This window comes from Acomys minous (assembly GCF_964271855.1).
Source record: "Acomys minous genome assembly, chromosome: 4".
Taxonomy (NCBI): Eukaryota; Metazoa; Chordata; class Mammalia; order Rodentia; family Muridae; genus Acomys; species Acomys minous.
This window is the reverse complement of record NC_140486.1, coordinates 103267055-103289602: the sequence shown is the minus strand read 5'-3', so window position 1 is coordinate 103289602 and position 22548 is coordinate 103267055. Positions and strand designations below refer to the sequence as shown.

The 22548-nt window shown below is 40.6% G+C and overlaps 1 protein-coding gene across 1 annotated transcript in view; it reads right to left on the bottom strand.

Moving 5' to 3' along the window:
- Positions 1–19542, bottom strand: part of ABCA12 (ATP binding cassette subfamily A member 12) — a 160080-nt gene extending 140538 nt beyond the window's left edge. Inside the window, exons 1-2 of the mRNA XM_084779830.1 lie at positions 19036–19542; positions 7072–7165 (exon numbers count right to left, since the gene is read on the bottom strand). Coding sequence (XP_084635956.1) covers positions 7072–7165; positions 19036–19104 — 163 coding nt within the window. The 5' untranslated portion in view covers positions 19105–19542. The remainder of the gene's footprint in view (positions 1–7071; positions 7166–19035) is intronic.
- Positions 19543–22548: the final 3006 nt, after the last annotated feature.

Sequence of the window (22548 nt, the reverse complement as noted above, 5' to 3'; positions counted from 1 at the left end):
CATTAACCTCCTCCTGCTTACTTCAAATAGCTCTGAGAAGGGAAACAGGGCCCAACGTAACCTCCATCTTGCTTCTGTGTAGGTCCCAGAATTCATCTTCATGTTGTCATGTAAAGTGTCAGAACTGTTTTCAAAATGGCCGCTAATTGTTGAGAGGCACTGGGTATGAAATTTAGAAACTATTGTAGAATTTTCTAAAATTTCTTAAGTAACATATAGTTTGTTAAATCTCCTACATAAAAAATGTTAATGTCTGCTATGAATTTAGAGCTTGTAAATATTTGTGGTGGAAATCTCAATTAGGACCTAGCTTGAGGTGAGTAATGGAACTTTATTTTCCATTTTTAATATAAGCATTATAGGCCTTGTTGGCATTTTAATTTTTTCTTCATCGCTTCTCCTTTCTCTCATCTTAATTTTTAAAAATGAAGACATAATTTCCCCCTGCCAATCCTTCCTATGTCCCTCCCCTTTTTCTGATATCATAGTCATATTCACCAATATCTAAGGAGTGAAAAATCAAAGCCAACAAAGCCGTTGGCCACTTACTCACTACACATCCACACAGAGATTTTTTGTTTTGTTTGTTCTGTTGTTGTTGCTGCTGTTGTTTACCATCACTTGAGAATGGCTTTGCAATTCAGTATCCCATTAACAATCTTGTTAATTATAGCATCTTCTGACTTGCTGGATTCCTATTTGTTATCACATTAGGAGTTGAGCTGGGTCTGGTATGACTAGGGGTGCCATGGTCCCTGTTGTCAATGTACTTCCTGTGTCGGAAGTCAGCTGAGGTTGTCATCATTCATGCAAATGCAAATATAAGTCGATATGTCAGTGACAGGTGCAGCGATTAGAATTTAAGTAATCAGAAAATGTTAAAGGCTAAGATGTGAATTTATGCTCCAATTAGGCCTTGAGGATGTGAAAGAAACAACCAAGTAAGAAAGAGCACGGATTTCTAGATCTAGCCAATGGACAGGACATTTTCCACAATTGAGTGGAGAGTGGGGTCTGACTTTCACACGAACTCTGGTGCCCCATATTTGACCATTTCCCCTGGATGGGGAGGCCTAGTGGCACTCAGAGGAAGGATAGCAGGCTACCAAGAAGAGACTTGATACCCTATGAGCATATACAGGGGGAGGAGGTCCCCCTCAGTCACAGTCATAAGGGAGGGGAGTAAGGGGAAAATGGGAAGGAGGGAGGAATGGGAGGATACAAGGGATGGGATAACCATTGAGATGTAATATGAATAAATTAATAAAAAAAAAGGAACATGGAATGACAAAGACATTCAGACACCTTCTCTTTAAGCTCAAGCATCCTACCTCAGAATGCCAAGATGGTAAAGCTGAGACAATTCTGACTATGAAGGTTTGAATGGAGACTATTTTAGGATACATAGCAAAAGATAGGAATAGGGTACAGCCCCACTCCACCCCACCCCACCTCCACCCCACCCCCAGCCATAGAATCTATCCAAGCATGAGACGATGTGACGCTGATGTCAGAGTGAAACAGGAAGAATGGAAAGGTACAGGGAACTCAGGGATACATTTCATAAGACACAGTCTGACTGAGAGCAATTGGCTTTGGGAGGTGACAAAAGGGAGAAGTCAACAGTGACTCAAGTGTTTCTAAGCTGAGAGGTTGACTTAGACCGGACCAGATGAGAATGGAGAAATCAGGTGGGGCAATGGCCAACGAACGATGAATAATGATGAATCCTGATCTTCCCAGCGCAAAATCCTTCATCGTGGGTGCAACAATCTGCATGGATTCTCCCCAAACCCCCAAGTGACCAATAATTTCAACCTTCCTTCTCATCTCTCCTAGACCCACTAACAGAGACAGATCAAGTTCACCATCGTGGCCCAGTTCAATCAACACATTTTAAGCCAATCAAAATAGTAAGCAAAATGACCAACTCTGAGTCCCTCACCAGATCCGCTGACTTGTGTGACCGCTGGAGAGTAAACGCGCCTTGGAACCCTGCGCACACACATTCACCTTCCCTTGTGTGAAAGCATCCCAGGCAAAAATCAACAACAAAAACAACAAAATGTCTCCTCTCCCTGGCTCTCTTAACTCTCACTTGAGAGACGCTTTCAGCATAAGAGGACTCAATTGCGCTTCGTAACAATCTAGGCATTAGGCTAAAACAACCTGCCTGGATCCCACAGACTGCCGTTGATCAATAATTTCAATCTTCCTCAAAACATTGTTTCCCAGACCTGCTGATAGGTAGAAAAACCAACTGGGGTCACTTTTCAATCTATGGAAACAGTGATAGGGGAAGGGCAGAAGAAATCCAAGACTGAGGCAAGCCTCAGGGTCTTGATGGTTGGCGCTATAAAACTAGACAAACGCACAGTGTGTAGGTGAAATCTGGGTAAAATCCAGGCTTGTACTGTGAGCATTGGTGAATTCTTAACATTGTGTGCTTTCAATTTTTTTTAACTTTCAAAGTTAAAAAAAAAAAAAAGAGCTGAGCTACTATGAACACAGGATTCAATATAAATGTCTGCCACATAGTAGTATCTAGTTAATGTTTCCTGTTGCTACTTTCATGTGTCTTTAAATACAAAAGCTATGCTTTGCTGGTCAAAACACATGCTAGAAAGGTTGGCTGAGTTTGTATTCATCCAAACTAGGAAGTAACATCTAGATAGATAGAATTTAGTATAACCTTATGCTATCATAGACTGGTGTAGTTCAGCTGACCCCTTCCCCGTACCTGCTCCTAAGGTATGTTAAGAAATGGCAGCTTTAACGTATTTGAGTTTTGGTTCAGTATGTCGTAATTTTTATAGGGTACACTTTTCACTATGCTTTTAGCCATATTTTCAATCACTTGAAAATATTAATTAAAAGTAGACACAAGAAAATGTGATGGCCTTGTTATTCAAGGCTGTACTCTCTGGTATCGACTGGTCTCAGTAAGACAGAATCTCACTGCTCTTAGTAAACAAGTCAGCAGCAGCCAGCTGCCCTGCACCTTTTAGGTATATATATATATATATATATATATATATATGAGAAAATAAGAAAACCCCATGGTATGCTATAGCTGAGCTTAGTCTGAGCATGTGCTGGAGAGGTTCACTTTGCTGCTAAGTGTGGCATCTGCACTTTGAAGTTCATCTCTTGACAAGTTCCCGCATGTGGAGATTGCAAGTGGTTGGACCGACTACAAAGTTGGTGCCACGGCCCCTTTCTATTGGAATGAAGGAGACGCATCAGGGCCTGTCTACCAGGCTTGGGAGGTTTTCTTTCCCGGAGATTTGCAATATGCAAGAGCTGTTTGTTGCAACATGAAAAAGTGAGAGAAGGAGGCAGATGATAGCAGGAATAAGTCGGCACAGGCTCCCACGCATCAGAGACGACATCGGCTTCCTCATTCACCCCAAATCCAGACTTCTTCAGGTGCCCAACCATCAAATACTACAGAGAGAGTCTTTGGAGGCACTTGTTGGTTTATGGAGTCCTACAGGCCTGCTAAGCTATTCTGAGAGCAGAGTGTGGCCGTGGGATTACAGATGTCATTCACCTCCTGACCAAGTTCCAGCAAAGGGTGTAGTCTAACGCCTCATCTTACTGTGCTATTGCCCAACCAGTAGCGTAGCCCAGAAAGGGTTTCACCTCTCTAAAACAGGACCTGATTTCTGTGGTATTACAGCTTCAGTGACGCACTGTGAGTCAGAGCATGCTACACTGAATACTAATGCCAACGAAGACGCCGCCAAGATGGCGTCACAGCGCCTTTCTCTATATTCTTGATTTTTTTTTTATGACAGAAACGTTTATATTTTTAACCCCTGATGTTTAGTCCTCTTTTACTGATATAAATGATGCAACATGAAAACAAAGCACCGGCTCCTAGATATAAGAATTATGAGTTTTAGCTGGGCAGTGATGGCGCACGCCTTTAATCCCAACACTCTGGGAAACAGAGGCAGGCATATGTCTGTGAGTCCAAGGCCAGCCCGGTCTACAGAGTGAGTTCCAGGATATTCAGGGATACACGGGGAAACTCTGACTTGAAAAACCAGGAAGGAAGGAAGGAAGGAAGGAAGGAAGGAAGGAAGGAAGGAAAGAAGGAAAGCAGGCAGGTAGGCAGGTTTTCAGTAGCTTAATATCAGTCTAGACCAGACAGCCCAGGTCAGACACTACCATTCATTACTGTGAAATCTTAGTTATTTTTCAGCTTCTGTGTGATCAATCTTCTCAGTTATAAAATGAATAATCCAGTGTCTGCCACACAGTATGAGATCAATAACTACTTAATATTATTTTCTTATTAGCCAGTTTTGATTTTTTTTCAATATTATAAATCAATGTGAGATCTAAACCAAGGACAATTAAAACAACAACATGAAAATACTAAAATTCAGGGTTGGAGAGATGGCTCAGTGGTTAAGAGCACTGGCTGGTCTTCCAAGGGACCTGGGTTCAATTCCCAGCCCCCACATGACAGCTCACAATTGTCAAGAGACCAATGTACATAAAACGAAAATAAATAGTGTTTTTAAAGTGCCTAAATCCAAACTGTCATGAGGAGTTATACTTTTCACTATCAGGGCATGAGGGTGGAGGTAGGAGGGGCAGCCCCTTCTATACTAGTCTCGGATGCTCTGATTTGCTCACTGAACAGCACTTTGAATGGCATAATTGTGTTTTGTAGTCTATCAATCGTCAGTTGAAATCTTGAACATAATTTTCTTTGACTCTTGTTTATGAAGAGCAGACAGGATTAAGCAATCTTTAAGAGACTTAATCTAGGCTCCAGATCTCCAGAACGGAGAACATACACAGGCAACCAGTTTCCAATACCTTTCTCCGTATTCACATGGCTGAATTTTGGCAAACAGCAACCTCTCTGGGCTCTGGGAGTCTCATGTAAAACATGAACTGGTTGGTTCCTTCCAGTCCTGATAACAAACCAATTGGCTACTTTTTTGTTTTGTTTTGTTTTGACAAGGCTTAGGTGGTCTCAGTGGCTACCGAACACATATTCAATGTTTGAACTGTCCTGTAATATTTTTCTCCACCTCCAGACATGGCAACTTTATATCGAATTACTACTACAGTGTGTGATAGCTACACCTTACCACCTTACAATGGTTTCTCACCTCATCTCTGACACTATGTTTCTTTCAGAACCTTGCAGATTAGGCCTGGAGGCACTGCTCACTCTTCCCTTGTTACTTGCTACCTCATGGGATGCTGAGACCTCTGCATCGTCTCCTCCACGACTCTCTAATTCCTATGAGGCAGCACCAGTTAGTTTAAGACCACCCAACCCCAAACCTTTACATTTCTCTCCTGACATTTCTCTCCTGAAAGTCTCACAAGAGAATTTTAGGTAACTGGGGCAGTGGGTGCGTGGGGGGGAGGGTCTGTCCTTAAAAATAACAACTTGAAAAAAAATAACAACTTGGTGAAAATGGGTTGAAAGGCTCTAGTAAACTCCTTCACTATCAGTGAATCAACTCCTAACATCTTTAGGTAGGGCATCTCAAGTTCCGTTGTCCCACTTTCACGCTGATGCTGTTGTTGCTATAGTCCAGGGTTATATACTGAAGATATAAAGAACATACAATAAGTGTGTTACAAAGAGCTAATGCACACACACAATGCAGAAAGTCAAACTATGCTGTTTTAGTAACAGCTTAATAAGTTCTCTTTGACCACTTTATATAACGATATGGGGAAAGTCCTTCAGGAAAAAGAGGGAGGGGTGGTGTTATTCAGATTTAAGAAATTACTATTCTAGCACCAGGAGTTTAAATGTATCACACTAACTGAATTGATATTTTCTGAATTTTCCAACTATGCACAGCTGAAGTAGATTCCGTATAGTTTTCATCCTATTTATCATGAACCAGTGACTGAAAATCACTGTATTTTAAAGTCAATATAGCATATTACTGTTGCTCAAGAAATAATACAGCATTTTAGTCGGTACACCGCCAATTGTCATAGTTATTTGATGTGGGTTTTGTAAAGATGTTTTATAAGGCTCTTTTGAGAAAATTGCTGCTTTGAAATATCTGAGTAGTCTTTACTCCCAAACTAAGAAAAATAATCCCCCCAAAATTATCAATAGTAATATACCAAAAGTAGCACCAGTCAAATGGTTGGGGCTCAGAGCTCTCCCTCTGATGCTCAGAACTTCCTGAGTCCTTCCTGCATCTCTATGCCAGGTCCAAAAGAAAATAATGGACTAAATTAGGCAGGCTGCCCACTTTATAACTGGGCAGTGACTTTATAGATGTGAAACAGCCCTAAATGGGAAACAACCTCCTTTCAAATGAAATACTTCGACACATTTACACTGCTCAGCTCTCCACGTGAAGAACAAAAGTGCTTACAGACCGGCATTTTGTTTGTTCAGTTGATCAAATACAAGTCTGTGTTTTCTACTACAAGAGTAAAGAACGGCAGCGCCCACAGTCGCACCTTGTGTTGTGCCATGGCGAGACTCGTGGTATAGATAAATCAGGAGGGTTTTACACCCATTCTGTGCTACACGTGCTCCGTGTTTGTCTAGATAACTATTATAGATACAGAACTGTAGTGTTGTTTTTCTCCCTTGAGATAATGTCTTGTGGTGAAGCCCAGGTTGACATCTAACTCAAAATTCTCCCATCTTAGTCTCTCAAGTGCTGGGATTATAAACACGTATCGCCACATCTGGCTCACGTTCAACATTTTTACAGTTTCAGAATTTCAAACTTGTATACAATGTCTTTTTATCACCTTCCCATTCCCACCTCTCCAATTTCTCCTCCATCCCCCTGTCTGTAAAACTTTTTCCTCCCAACTTCTTGGCTTCCTTCCCCCTCCTCCCCCCCCATCCCCCCCCCATCCCCTACTCCCTACCCCAGAGTCCACTTTCTGATTTAGAGAACTGGGAGGAGAAACCACACAAACTGTTTAGGTAGCTACTGCCAAGAGGAAATATTATTTAAAAGAAATAAAGTGTAGAATGGAGCACTAACATGGCACTAAAATAAATAGTAAAATAAGTACAAACATTAGAGAAACAATCAGTTATTTACTTACAAGTTGGTTTTGCTATCGGTGGGAATTTGGTCCGAGTAATAGCCAGAATTATGAAAATAATGACTGGCCATAAGATCAAGACAAGTGTCCAAAGCTGCAAAGCAACAATAGAAAAGTGTTAGAGTAATGACAGTAAATTAAAGAAAAATATGTATACTCAAACAAAAAAAAACTACTGAATACAAAAAGGCCAAACTATACTATTCCTACACAGGCCAGATATTTGACTACACGTATATGAACAGGAAAAGAATGAGAGAATTTCATAAATGCAAACAAAATTTTTTATTAATTCATTCCTATTATATCTCAATAGTTATCTCATCCCTTGTATCCTCCCATTCCTCCCTCCCTCCCGCTTTCTCCTACTCCCCTCCTCTATGACTGTGACTGAGAGGGACTTCCTCCTCCTGTATATGCTTATAAGGTACCAAGTCTCTCTTGGTAGCCTGCTATCCTTCCTCTGAGTGCTACCAGGCCTCCCCATCAAGGGGACATGGTGAAATATGGGCACCAGAGTTTGCGTGAAAGTCAGTCCCCACTCTCCACTCAACTGTGGAGAATGTCCTGTCCATTGGCTAGATCTGAGACAAGGTTTGATGTTTACTGCACGTATTGTCCTTGGCTGGTGCCATAGTTTGAGCAGGACCCCTGGGCCCAGATCTTCCCATTATAATGTTCTTCTTGTAGGTTTCTAGGATCCTCTGGATCCTTCTATTTCCCCATTCTCCATGCTTCTCTCACCTAGAATCCCAGTAGGAAGTCTTCCCCTCTATCCCATTTTCCTGGTAAATGAAGGCTTTCATGGGACATGCCCCTTGGGCTAGTGTCCAGATCTAAGTGAGTATATACCATTTGACTCTTTCTGCTTTTGGGTTAACTCACTCATTATGATCATTTTTAGTTCAATCCATTTGTCCACAAATTTCAGAAATTCCTTTTTTAAAAAAATAGCTGAGTAGTATTCCATAGTGTAAATGTACCACAGTTTCTTTATCCATTCTTCTACTGAGGGACACTTAGGCTGTTTTCATATTCTGGCTATTATGAATAAGGCTGCTATGAACATGGTTGAGCATATGTCCCTATCATGTGCTGGGGCTTTTTCTGGGTATATTCCAATGAGTGGAATAGCTGGGTCTTGAGGAAGTCCTATTCCCAGTTTTCTGAGATAGCACCAGATAGATATCCAAAGTGGTTGTACTAGTTTGAAATGCAGACAAATTTATAAAAATGAGTTCCAGATCTAGTCTTCAAATGTTTACCGGAGGGTCCCTCTCTGGTTGCCAATTATGACTGTCCTCAAACCTCAAGTCAGATCAGTAACCTCCAGAAAAGTATTTTAGTACTTTTTCCACTTGTCCAATGGGTAAGACTCAATGTCCCAAAGTACGGCATATGAAATGCAATATAATTTCAACCTGGAAGCATCTGACGATTTCCAGTGTCAGCATTCTGTACTCAGCCACAAAGACTAGCGTGTGGCCTGGAATAACGGCCCAATAAATATTGCTGAACAAAGCAGTGAATAAAGGAGCCAACAAAATGAACAGTTGAGTCAGAGAGTGAACTGTAGCTCTTTGCCACTGCAGCGTAGCACCCTGTGTGCTTCCATTGTAGAGCCCAATTTATTGTTATAGTTGTCTGGTTCCCAGGAAAAAAACCCAACAGCTCATTTATGCCAAAGACAATGTTGTATTCATTCCTTACTTTTCACTACCTGGTGTAAAATAGGCTCCCAAGGAATGCACACTGCATTGAAACTTCTATCAGAGAGTTTCACTGTCAGGCACAGTAATAGATGCTTTTCCTCCATATTTAGATACAGCCAGACGCTAGGGAGGAAGACCAACCTCAGTGGGTAAAAATCTTGCCGTGTAAGGCTAATGATCTGATCTCCATACCCCAAACACATATAAAGGAGCAGAAGAGAATGACTCCACAGAGTCGTGCTCTGATCTCCACACACGTACTGTGTGATACACGCACTCACACACGCACATCACACATACACACACACAATGACAATGATAATAATAGAAGTAATAGTAAACACTTTAGAAGTCACGGTTGGGACTGGTTGCCCAGGCCTTTCATTGCAGCTGCCCCAAAGGCTCATGCAGAAGGAATGTACGTTCAAATCCTATCTGGGCCACTGAATGAGTTCAACTTGATTGTGGGCAATTTAGTGAGACTTTGTCTCAGAATAAAAAATAGAAAGAAGGTTCTTCTAGAAGGTTGTGTAAGACCCTGGATTCAATCCTTGGCACTGAGAGAAAAAAATTAACTCACTATCCACCTAATATTTCTCAGGCCTAGGATGCTGGCTCCACAGAAGTAGAAACCACATACTCACAAAAGCATCAACTGAGATGTGCTCCAAGCAGAGCACGGAGCACAAACTTTGCTTGTATTCAGTCCCGTTGAGTGTGGGACCCTCCTTTTGGTCTGGCTACACAGATTTCTATCATTGCCCTCTCGTTCTTCAAAGCAAATCTCAATTCTTTCTCCCAGTGGCTCGTCGGTGTTTCAAACCAACCCAAAGCCAATCGGTTATTGATCCCTCAGTAACTCCCACCTCAAGGGCTCCACTCAAATCTATTCGGATGCTCTTAGGGCACAGTCCTTCTCGTTGAAAGGTGGACTTTGAGTATGAGGGCAATCTTTTTTTTTTTTTTTAAAGACTCTCTTTTAGCTCTCAGACATCTGATGTTGCTCGGTTTGACATGTACCCAGACAGGTGGAACTGCTTAATGTAAAATGACACTTCTCAGACAGTGATGGGTACGCTGAGCCACCTGGGGACCTCACAAACACTCAGGTGTGAGTTTGGTCGATTTGAAGGGAGTCCTGAGGGTCTGCATGTCCAAGGCTTCCAGGTAGGAGGTATTGATAGTCCATAGACTACGCTCTGTGCAGACGAGAGCCAGATGTGCAGAAGGACTGTCTATCAGATCTTACAGTATCTTTGCTGGAAAGTCTCTTTGGGATCATTTGATGGATAGGTTTCTGAGGGAGGGGCATTTCAAAGCTTAAATACTAAGAAACATTATGTTTCTATTCTGTGTAGCTTGTAATTAAAATTTCCACTCATCGTGCTTGTATGCGAGGAACCCGGATGCCACTAGGCCTATGGCCTTGTCAGCATCAGAACTCGTGGGTATTTAAAAATCACATTTCAATTGTTGCAGATACCCCAAATGCTAGTCTACTTACTAGTATGTTAAAATGACCGTGGTGCTATGGAGTTGCTTCTAGACCTTTTGTCTAATGCTATAGTTTTTTGTAAAGTCCCACATTTGATCATATCAAAAATTCTCTTTTGACACTTTAATAATAATTTTGATATAGCTGGCTTTGTTTACAATTCTATTTATTCAGTTTCTTCCTGTTTTATGAATTTGAAAACATCAGTATTAGGAGAGCCACAGACCAGCCCAGACTGCCAAACCCAACAAAAGCATCAAAGACGTGAAAGACTCAATCTGATATAGCTCCCTTATGTCTTCTGTTTACCAAATGCTAGCACAACTTGTCCGAAGTCACGCACCCGATGGGTAAACAGGTCGTGGGCATGGGTGTGAATCTCAAAATAGTCAGAGTAGGACCTTTTAATATAATCATTATGCTGTTTTGAGGATTGAAGAAGAAAACATTGGAGAAAGCAGATTGAAAAAAATATCAGTGCCACAGAATCATAAATGGTGTTGCTATTCTTGCCTAGTTCTTACGTAGTAGACAATTGGAGTCTGTTTTTCCAAACATCCTAAATACAAAATACCTATTATACTTTATGTGACTCATTTGAAATGTGTACTGTAGGGAATTGGGTTTAAAAAAAAAAATGAATGATTGTGGATTTAACCATTTGGTATGGGAGACCAGTTACTCTTTAAAGTGAATTTTTTTTCTGAAATAGGAGGTGTGGCATCCATTAGTGGCCTTTAGAAGCACCTATTTGTTTTCTTCAGTAGCCTCAAGAGATCAGCAACTGAGACAACTATTTCAGACACCCACCTTCAAATGAGGGATACTCTATGGCATTTCTTGACGTTGCTTTCTTTCTTTTCTTTCTTTTTTTTTTTTCGTTGATATAATTGGATGATTTTCTTTTTCATGAGGGTGTTTTGGTAAAACTTGAAATTAATTTTAGAGCTATTTTGAATCCAGACAAAAATACAGTCTGAGTCAGAGAAATTTAAAGCAAAAAATTGTAAGGCAATTAAGGAAAACAAAAACAAAAACAAAATGAAATACCTATCACAAAACCTGTAAACAAATGTATTATCACAGGCTTTTGCTGGAATTTTAGTTCACAAGTTTGAGAACTTCTTTGCAGCTCAGCGGGATGATAAATACAAAAGTCCTCTACACTGTGGTGTTGGGGTTGTTGGAGTTGACAAATTAATCACAAGCCCAATAAATAAAGTTTACATTTCCATAGCAGCAGGGTTGCTTTCAGTTATATGGTAAATACTATCATAAGCAACCTGAAAGCAAAGGCAGTGTCAAGGATCCAAATGCTAAACCGATGAGCCGTGACTGTTGTTTGTTTGGCAAAAGGCTAACATATTGATTTTGCACTTATAGACGTAGGTGTTACTTAACCATTTAAGGGAAGCCACCTCTGAAGGTTTCGCATTCTTGCTGATATTTTAATTGTCTCAGTCAACCTCTGTAACTCATCTGTATTTCAATACCCCGTGCTCTTGACATTTAAAGACACAAGGACACTAAGTTATAAATTCCTTGGCAGGAGATGATGTTTGTGTTCTTCAAGTCATTCAGGGTTTACTTTTTATCTGAAACGCCCTGCTCTGTTAATCCCCTCACCATTCATTCCTGAACAATCCATCTAAAAGTAAAAAAGATCCTGGAGTAAAATCCACCCACACTATGCCTGGAGAAGTCACAGTGGCACAGTGAGAGAAGTAGATTTCTTTCTCTTTTTTTAAAAAATAAAATACAATAATGTTTTTTTTAATGTGATTAAATTTAAGTTGTGAAGGCCTCAAACATTTACACATAGGAATGTCAAATATCCAAAGTACCCTTAGTACTAAATTACCAATATTACTTCTTTTACAGGGTACTGGGAGCATAGGGTACTAGATTTACAGTAAACATGCAGGCACAGTGAACTCTGGTGAGGCCTTCTAGCATATTAACATGTTATAGAGTTTACTTTATTTGTGAGGATTAGCATCTTGCCATGCATAATACAAATTGGATTTTATGGCATATCTATAGAAGAACACACTAAAATATCAGGGTGTTGAGGCATTAGCCTCAAACAGTGGTGGACTTTTGTACCATCTTGTTGACTTTTCTTTTAATTTGCAATCATTTCAAAACAAACAAACAAAACAAACAAACAAAAACAAAAAGCCTAGAAATTATTTTAAAGAGCTCTATGTCTCTTCTTGAAAAGGTCCAGGCCCAATGTGAAAACACAAGCCTGGAGATGAAGCACTAGGAAAGGAGATTTAAAAAAGAAAGAAAGAAAGAAAGAAAGAAAGAAAGAAAGAAAGAAAGAAAGAAAGAAAGAAACAGTCTTCACAGGCAGAAATCCTATCTACCCAGGCACCAGGGCAAATGCCTTCTCTGCACACACAAACAATGGAAGCAGAGGGACCAACATGACCCAGGAGCAGGTTAATCAGCGGAACCCATTTGAGTGGTCCCTTCTGATGCATAACAGATGCAAGCTCTCTCAATGGACTGTCACAGTGACCTGGGCCTTCCTTCCAAGGGCAATGGTTGGTATTTAGACCATTCACATGAAGTAGAGAGGAAAAGTGAATAGAATTGGGGGCAGTGATTGGGAGGGAGGGAGGGGTGCTGAATGTTTTTTTATATAGGACCCTGTGAATGTGAGGGCAGGATGCTTGTGTCTCATGTTTCATTGCCTAACACATGCTAAGCAAGCATTGTACCACTGAGCCATCCTAGCCCCATGGTGTTTGTTTTTGTGTGTTTTGCTTTTAATTGGTTCTCAGTTAGTGTACAAAACAATGGACTTCATTATGACATGTTCACACACATATCTTGATGTACTTTGTGTTTATTCACCCCCTGGTTGGGGGAGTTCATGGAGATACTAGGCCACTTTCCCATTAACTACTCTCAGCAAAGTCATCCACACACACTGACATCAATCAAATGTAAACTCACCCCAAAATTTCCCCCGGACGTTGATCTGTAGTACTCAGCAACCGGAGTGAATTATGTGGTCACATGTACATCTGTAAGAACTATTGCTTCAAATCTTTGAGAAATCTCACAAAACTGGTTTTCTTTTAAAAAAAAAAAAAAAGCTCATCATTTTAACTGTAGCTTGTCATGTCAGCTCCACTACCTTTTCAGAAGTTTTCATTCTAACTCTTGCTCATCTGTCTGCCTCTCTTTATCTTTAACATCACTACTATTTTCTAATTATTTTACTACCGGGTAGGTTCTAAAAAAAAATAGTTAAATTAAGTTTTACTACCTATTATAAAACTTGATAAAAATGACTTTAAAAATATCACTTGGAGATTTTTTTACCCCAGAGCTGAAACTGTCTGGGGGTAGGTGGGCTAAGTTAGACTCAGGGAGGGGTTGTATTCATTGCACATAGATTGACGTTAATGGGGTTCGAATGCCTTAGAGCACGTGACCTCGGCTTCATCGTAGCTGTTCCACTCCCCCCTGTTTCGTTCTTTGTGCATTTCACACAGTCACGTTGTTGCCTTGGCCTTACAGATACTAGCACATCCTGCTCGACAGTGATGTGAAACTGGTTATGTCATAAATGAACAATATTGGGCATCAGTACTTTAGTTAAGGATGTTTTGCCTAAATAAAACCAGAATGCGTAGCATGCACAGTCTATTCTACATCATAGTCTTGGAGACACTTAAGGACACTTAGAGTTGAACATACAAAACAGAATTTGCTTACAAAAGATTGGTGTGCTCATTCATACAACAAAATTTGTTGAGCACCTACTGCATACCATGCCATAAGGATAAGTAAATAAATTTTCAGTCTTTTGAGAAGAGGAAACGTTAAAAAAAAAATACCAAGTGAACGTAATGGGCAATGCTATGGTGTAGGAAAAATAGCGTGTGAATGGAAGATAATTCAAGGAAAGATAATTAGAAATATCTTAAAGATGGTGAAAGGCCAGACAGAAGAAAAGACGTGTCCATTTCATGGAGTGGGAAGAGGAGGTAGAAATCTTTCAAGCAAAGGAAACATTTGAGTAACATTCGTGGGTGGCTATCCCAGGATCACACAAATGATCCATCAACACTTAGAGAGAGCATCCCTGCCATGTGGCTGTTCAGCCTCATTCTGAATGCTTCTACTGGCAGGAACCCCACTGCCCTGTGAGTTGGCATTATTGGACAATGAATTTTGTCTGTCCTTTTTGCTTATGTTGTCATAAAATTCTTTCTTCCTTTGCTTGCCACTCACTTATTTTAGTTTGGCCTATCTGCCCGTGAGAATTATTTTAGTTTGGTCTGTCTGCTCATGAGAATTCTGCAAATATATAAAGAAAGAAAATATCTTTTCCCTCTCAGGAGCCCTTCAACAACTCTCTACCAAACCTTGTTCCAAACTATATTTCCCTGAATTTCAAGATGGCTCAGTGGATAGAAAGAAGCCTTCCCTCCATGCTTGACAACCTGAGTGTGATCCCTAGACCCCACATGATGGAAAGAGAAAACTGTCTCTTGCAAATTGCCCTCTGACTGCCACACATGTATCGTTGTGCATGCACATACACCCATGCAAATAAATTATATGTGTGTTATGTATAAAATCTTTCCCAGAATGAAATATTATGGTCGTGTTGTCTTTTTATAATTAATGTCTGAATGTTTATAGGATTCTGAAGGATGACAGCTAATATGTGTTGACTGCCTAGAACATGCACTTAGCTTGTGTACCTCACTGAACACAACAAGTTGGTTCCCTCCTGTAGATGGGAAAACATAAGAAGACTAAATAAGCCTTTCCAGAAGCCACAAAGCCATTAGAAGTGATGTTTGAATCTAGAATCTGGCTTCAGCACACAGTGCAATTATCCACTAAGCTATATAGATTAAATACTACAGAACAGAACTCTGGCTCACTTTTATCTGAATATTATGTTTTTATTAGTTCATCCTTGAGACTAATAAAAGAGTTTTTATTATTTCAAAGCTAGAGAGCATTGAAAGTCATTTAGAGGTCTTCCTATAATCTAGAATCATAACTTTTTATTACAAACTTGAAAATAAAAGTTGTCCAACCTTTCATAACATAAAATACTCTGAATGCGCTGCTTCTTCCTCCTCTGTCCCTTTCATTTTGCATTTCCCTATCAGACAAGAAGGATCCCAAGAATCGCATTCAAAATAAGAGCTCAGTATCTTAAATCTGGAACAAATCTTAGTTCTGCCTTCAAAATAAGGCAGTATAGATGCTGTGGACACCTTAGTTGGCTGGGCTTTTGGAGATTGGTAAATACTTTGTGATGTAGATAGAAATAACATACTCTGTCGAGTTGGTAATAAAAGTTGTTTTTTTCTTTTAATTAATCTATAAAGCTAGCACACACAGTCATGTATTTCATGGTAGAGTTTTCTTACATCCACGTCATACTGTAAAATGGCATATCATTGCTGGGCATTAAGCAAACATCTTCATTGCTCCAATTTCTAAAGCACCTTCATCTCATTTACTTTGTATTTGTTGACTGAATTTTTAGAATGCATGTCTGCTGTGTATCGGGTGCCATAATCAACAAATGAAAAGAAAAACTTGAACAATGACAAGGAATTAAGGGATTGAGTGCCCCGCCCATCTCCATGAGGTGAAAGGACTAGCAGGCTCGATCACACAGCAGAGTGAACTGTACAGGACCTACTTATATTAAGCTGATGTAGAAAGAAACCTTGAGAGCAGGACAATCCCAACTGGGTCTAATCTAGAACTTATTGAAATGACAGATCAATCATGTGACGGCTTCCCCTTTCTTCCTGTAGTCAGTCTGCAGGGAAGACGGACAAAAAGGGCAGACAGGGAGGGAGGGGTGTTCAACCTTGATTCAAAAATGTCATTTTGCCAAATGTGGCAATGTCCATAGGAGCTACTTCTGTCACCAACTGGGCGTAAGTATGGCTCCCTAGCCAAGCACTTAGAATAGAGAGTAGTCAAGCGGCATTAATGTTTCTTCTTCAGGTCAGAAGTTTGACATTAGAATCCCCTTCTGAAAAGACTTGAAGCCCCTGTTTAGGACCCATCTTCTTAATGGAAGATAGGCCCTTATGGTGTATAAGCCTATCTTCTGGCCATAGCTCTCTGCTGTCCCATGTCTGTTTCCTGTCAAATTAAGTAGTATCTCATTGGGTGAGCCTCCCTGTTTCTGTGCCTCTCTTCTGGAATTCTTCTTTACTTCCCCATTATTTGTAAATTGCAAGCTCAGTGGGGTAACAACTGCCTTTAATTGACTTTCTCTACTGCCTCCTATTTCTGCTGGTAGGTAACACGTTCCCCTCCTCCTGTAGAATACATTTCCCAACATAACTGGGAAGTATATCACCAGCATTTGTCTAAATAAATAGCAGACATCTATGACCTGCATGGTAGATATGGACTCTTTTTTGGTGGGCTGAACTCAGAGCAAAGATCAGCAAAAATGGGGTAAATAAAATCACAGAAGAAAGAAAGACATAGCAACACAGATAACAGATTGTGACTGGGGGAAATCTGACACTGAAGTCATGGTGCAACCTTGGATAAGTTCTTGAACTCTCTGGAATTCTGTAAAATTGAAAGCTGCATAACTAAATATTTCAAAATTCTCATCTTTGGTTTTCTAATTAAAAGTGAAATTTATTTTGATTGCACTTTTAAGAGAGGTTGACCCCCCTCCCCAAAATTATACTTCAGACGAATATTTAGATTATATCTTATTCTCGTGTTTGTTTCTCAAATCATATAATTGTCTGTAATTCTTGTGACATTTTCTATCCCAGCATATGCATTTATATTTCCTCAAGAGTGCTCAGTCTGCCTTAACAAGATATGTCTTTCTTTTCCTTTCCTGTATCGTTGCTTCTACAGAGATAATGGAATGCATAGATTCCATTATCTTTCTTTAAAGGCTTTCCTTCCCTCCATTTTGTTTTATGATGAAGCCTCTTTTAAGGAAAGCTGACATAGTGGCAAGACAGGCATTGTCCTTGGCATTCAGTAAGAACAGTCCATTTCCAGCATCACACACCTTAATTTGAATTTTCTAGAATATGAAAGTCTGTTTTTGAAATACCATTTTCAGAATACACAGATTAAGATACTTGCATTCTAAAGGGTTGATTAGGGAAAAATATATTCACTTGAGATCTCGGTGTGTGTTTTTGGGGGGGGGCTGAGGGGTTAATGATTGAATTTTTAGAAACTGCAAGGAAACATGCAAACTTAGCATTGATTTGATCAACAATATACCAGTTTTGATTTCCTTTTTGGTTTTTGTTTCTGACTACTGAATATATAAATTTATATAATTTTTCTTCTCTTTCATATTTTGTTCCTATGGATTTCCTTCCATCATTAATTTGATTAAAATAAGACACCCATGTTACTCAAATCCCTTAGCAGTTCATACTCATTAGAAAGCAGCTGGGTATTTAGGTCCACATTAATATCTTTGCGCACTGTAGAATAGATCTGGCAGACCTTGTGCCCATTTCATAAGTGGGAAAACCAGTGCTCAAGTGACAGATGCTGCATCATCATGGGAGGAGCCGGACTCATCCTTGGCACCTCCACACACCCAGGACTGTGTCTCCCTGAACGACACCCAGATTCACCCACGTGGGAAGGATGAGGGACTTTTTATTTTTTTTTTCTGTGCTGTTTTAACAGTTAACAAACAACAGCAACAAAAAGTCAGTAATTTCATCATTTTATGTCCATCACATCCAAGTTATCCCATGACGCTTTACGATTTAAAATCCTGTCCATCAAATTCCCTAAGGTTAGCAACCACATAACTAATTCTTTTTTTTTTTTTAATACATACATTAGAATGCTGGGATTCCAGGCTCCGCAAGCCAGTGTGGAGTGAGATAAGGAGCCTGGGTTAAGCGTTGGGCTTTATGATGCATTGGGTTTGCATTTCTGGTTACCCAGCTGAGGCTGGAGTGACTGCTCTTAAGTGGAGTGGCTTCAGGGTGCTTCGTAATTCTAATTCTCACACACGCTTCTGAATACATTCCTCACAGGCTGTTCCTTCTTCAGCCCTTCTGACGCTACCCAGTGGGGTTCTGAGTAACTCAGCTTTGTAATTTAAAAAGCTAACAATAATGTAAGAGTGACAAAAGGATGTGAAAAGAACAGCAAAGTGACTCAGTAATACTCTTAAAAACAGATCTCTCCCTCTCTCTCTCTCTCTCTCTCTCTCTCTCTCTCTCTCTCTCTCTCTCTGTAAATGATTTTTAGATACTTAATTCCTTTGGAAGCTTTTCCATATAGCAGCCTTCAATCTCCTATCTTACTTTTTCAACCAAGTTCTTACCACTTTTCACTTTCTGGAGCATCCCTCTCCATCCCAAACGCGTTCAGGCTGTCCTTTCATTCATCCCATTAGAAATCCACCCCATTGCTAATGTCATTAAAAGAAATTCTGAAAGCACATTGGCTTGAACCCAGACTTCCACACCAGTACCAGTTCATCCAGTCACAAAGTGCGTCCTTTGGTTTGCCCAGGGACTGTCCCAATTTACTCTAATTTACTCAAATCAAAAGGCTGCCATGGGGGCATGTTAAGGCGTGCAGATCAGCTAAAAGACGGATGGAGGCAAGAATCCTCAGTATCGTATTTCTCCTTCGAAAAATGCCTTTAAGCTATTCGCTGTCTGCCTCTTATTAACATCACATCTGGTTTCTCCACACTCCCACCTTAAACAATGATAAAACAAAACTCCTCACCGGCTGCCTTTTGACACCTAGCCAGTTTTTCCACACCAGGATCCGAAGCTGATGAATCTGGGAAGCCATCCTTCAGACACCCTGCACAAGAAAATTCCTGTCTCTTCCACCAGGCCTGAAGAGAAATGGTGTCCCGTCCGACTTGCTGCGTGCGTGCCAATGAGTCGGGAACCTTTTCAAGGCATAGCTTCGTAGGGCCTGGGGCAAGAGAGCCACAGCTCTTCTCTTCCCGATGGATTTGTTTTTCCTGTCAGTAAATCCTTAACCAAGATGCTGTTCTCAACCAGTGTCTTCAGAAATGAGGAGCCGGCTCCGTGTTGCTCAGTGGCGTGCGCTTACTGTAAAATAGTGCCCAGTTGCTGCCTCGTGTGCGAAGTCCACACTCCAGGGAGAATGAGTATCATTCAGATAAATGCCCCACTGTAAAACAAACAAAAGGCGAGCCCACACCTCCTACTCTCCAGAAATTAACTGCCTCTCCACACCTTAGAGGACATGTCACCTGCACTAGGCGCGTCATAGGAATTAGGCGGGACCCTGGAAGGGCCAGTAGGACTAGTCCTACATCCCTTTGCCTCCTTCCCTACGTATAGTGCCTGCTGCGGCAGGGAGAGGGCACTGGGGATTTTACAGGCTCCTTAGGACAGAACTCAGACAGTGGCCCCCCCCCCCCCGGGAGGATTTTGAATGTCACCAAGCTGCTTTAAATCAGGTAGAGAGCTGAAATCTCCTCAGCCCATGGTTGCATGGTAGACTATGGAAGCTCCAAACTGGAGCCTTAGATGTAATGTTCTGATTCGGGGCACATGACTCTGCTGGCTGCGCTCCAGCTCCTATTACAGTTTACAACGTTAAGCACGGTGCCAAAATCTGGTGGTCAGCTGAAGGTAACAGAAAGGCCATGCTGTTGTGGTTAGCGATAGCTTAAAGGGGACACAAAGTGACCCAGAATATTTCTGCTACACTCTCTGCCTAAGATACTGTCCTCCTCATGAAGGGCTCCACCTCTAAGAACCGACTCCGCGGTGACATCTTCTTCCACAAGACCTTTTAAATGGCCTCATCAGGTATAGCGCTCTCTCTTTATATTCCATCACAATTCTTTGCTTTCCCCTCCCCCCCCCTCTCTCTCTCTCTCTCTCACCAATATTTTATATTTTTGCCTTATTGCTATTTTAAATATCTCACTTAGATTAAAAATTCTATGAGAGTATGCATGGTTTTATATATATGTTATATATGTACATATATACATATGTGTGTACATATAGCACTGTGTGTATACATGTATATATGTATACACACAGTGCTATATGTGTGAGTGGTGCTGGATAATCACTACTGATAAAACAAATACACCATCTAGGTCAATCAAATTCATCTTTGATTCTTACTTCCTGACCTGATTGGTTGAGATTCAACTTGCCAAATCAGTTGCAGCATTGTTTGAATTCTCCCTTTAAGCCAAAAGTAAATGGTCGTTTAATTGCCTGGTCTCCACGCCAACCATGGGAGCTTGGTGGCAGGCAGCCTGGGGCGGACTGTAACCATGATAGAGCATGCCTATTACCTCAGCTTTAGCTCACCTTACTGGGAAGTGTCTCCAAACACGACCCACCAGGCAGTCTTGAATATCTAGAATGTGGCCCTTAAGTTTTTTTCTAGACAAAATTGCAAAGTATTCTTTGAGTGACAGAAAACCTCTGAAATAGTGTTCCCCTTCAACTTTTAGAGGGTACAGAGCTAAGATTTAGCTGACTACCACAGTTTCTGAGACTGACTACAGTTTCTATTTTCTTGCTCTTTTTCTCTGCTACCACAACCCACAAGTCAGTAATGGTTTAAAAAGAAACACCGCTTATTTGGGAAGCCAGAGTGGGGTCCAGGATGTGATCCTGAGCACTGAGGGCTACTGCACAAACTAGTGGCTTTACTAAGTCAGGTAAAACCCTAGGTCAAATAGACCCGAGTCATCACATGACTGATACAAGGAGGAGAGAGGTGGGCTGAAGATGTACCAGCTGACTTCCAAAAAAGCTGTTGGTTGGTTCTAGAGTATCATCCCAGGATGGTGCTGCTTAGTGGCCTCTGAGGCTGTCCTACTGATTGGAAGCCTGCATCTACTACCTCTACTTTTCAATGAAGAGAATGCATCATATTAGAACCCATCACTTCCAGGGAGATGAGTAATTTCCTGGATATACATAAGATGGCCCGTATGTATAAGACAGTCCTTTGCATGGGAAGGGATGGTGTAATTGGTCCAAATATCGCATGTATTATGTATTTCCTTAGAGGATGAGCAATATGAATAATACATATATGTGTGTGTGTATTCATATATGTGTGTGTGTGTGTGTGTGTGTGTGTGTGTGTGTGTAATTTACAGTAGTTTAATTAAGCTGGAAGACATTGACAATAAAGGTTTCAAACTTTGCCTACTTCTGAATATCTTGACCTCAGCATCTATGTAGATTGTATCCGCTTCTAGTATTTTTCTTTAACTTTGTAAATTTCTTCTAAAGGGAGATTTCCAAAGATGATTTTTTTTTAAAAAAAAAAAAGTCTAACTTTAAAAAGACTAACGTTAGTCTTGGAAGCTACGGCCTAAATAAACTAAGGGTCATGAACTTCACACAGACAAAAATCCAAAGTGAGTATTAGGACAAACAAAAAGGCACAGGAGAAATAATGTTCTACGGGGTTAGAGGTAGTTCTCTTACTGGGGAGAACACAGCATTGTACCCCAGCCCCCTGAATATAGGTTAAGGTGCTGGGACAGAGAGTTTAAGATTTTTCTTGAAGGAAAAATTTTAATAGTTAATAAAAAATAATCTGGACCCCCCAAAAACAGCTACTAAAAAACATTTCTAAGCAAAAAGGATAAAGCAAAGAGCAAATAAACAGAGATAAAGTTAGAATAATATAAGGAAAATGAAAAGTAACTTTGTTTAGACTGGCAAGGTTATGCCTGTCTGTACTTCCAGCATTCCATTGTGAGTTCAAGGTCAACCTGGGCTCTGTATCAGGTTCCAGGAGAGTTAGGACTACAGAGTGAGGACCTGTCTTGAAGGGGGGGAAAAAAGAACATTAAAAAACCAAACGAAGACAAACAGAAGCAAAACCTTGTTAACCAGTCAACTCCTGCAAACAATACACTTAGGGTTGTTTTAAAGTTAGCATCATGCTGCTTTGAGCACCTGCCATGTGCTTCCGTCATGCCATTGTTCACATTAGAGGCCACCAGACCCAAGCTGTCTTCGAGCTTGATTTCTGATCATATCTACCTGTACTCCCTTTATCTTCTGGTGATGCCTCTATTCCCCCGAGATCAAGAGGTTCCTTTATCAAGCAAAGAACCATTCCATCTACTTCACTTTCAGCAATATGTGTTTTCACATGCTTACTTCCCCAGCAGGAAAATATGATGATTTTATCACAGGATATGAGGATCTGGAGTTCTTTCCTAAGATCTCATGACTGCAAGTTTCAGGAGAAGCCCAGCCAAGCCAG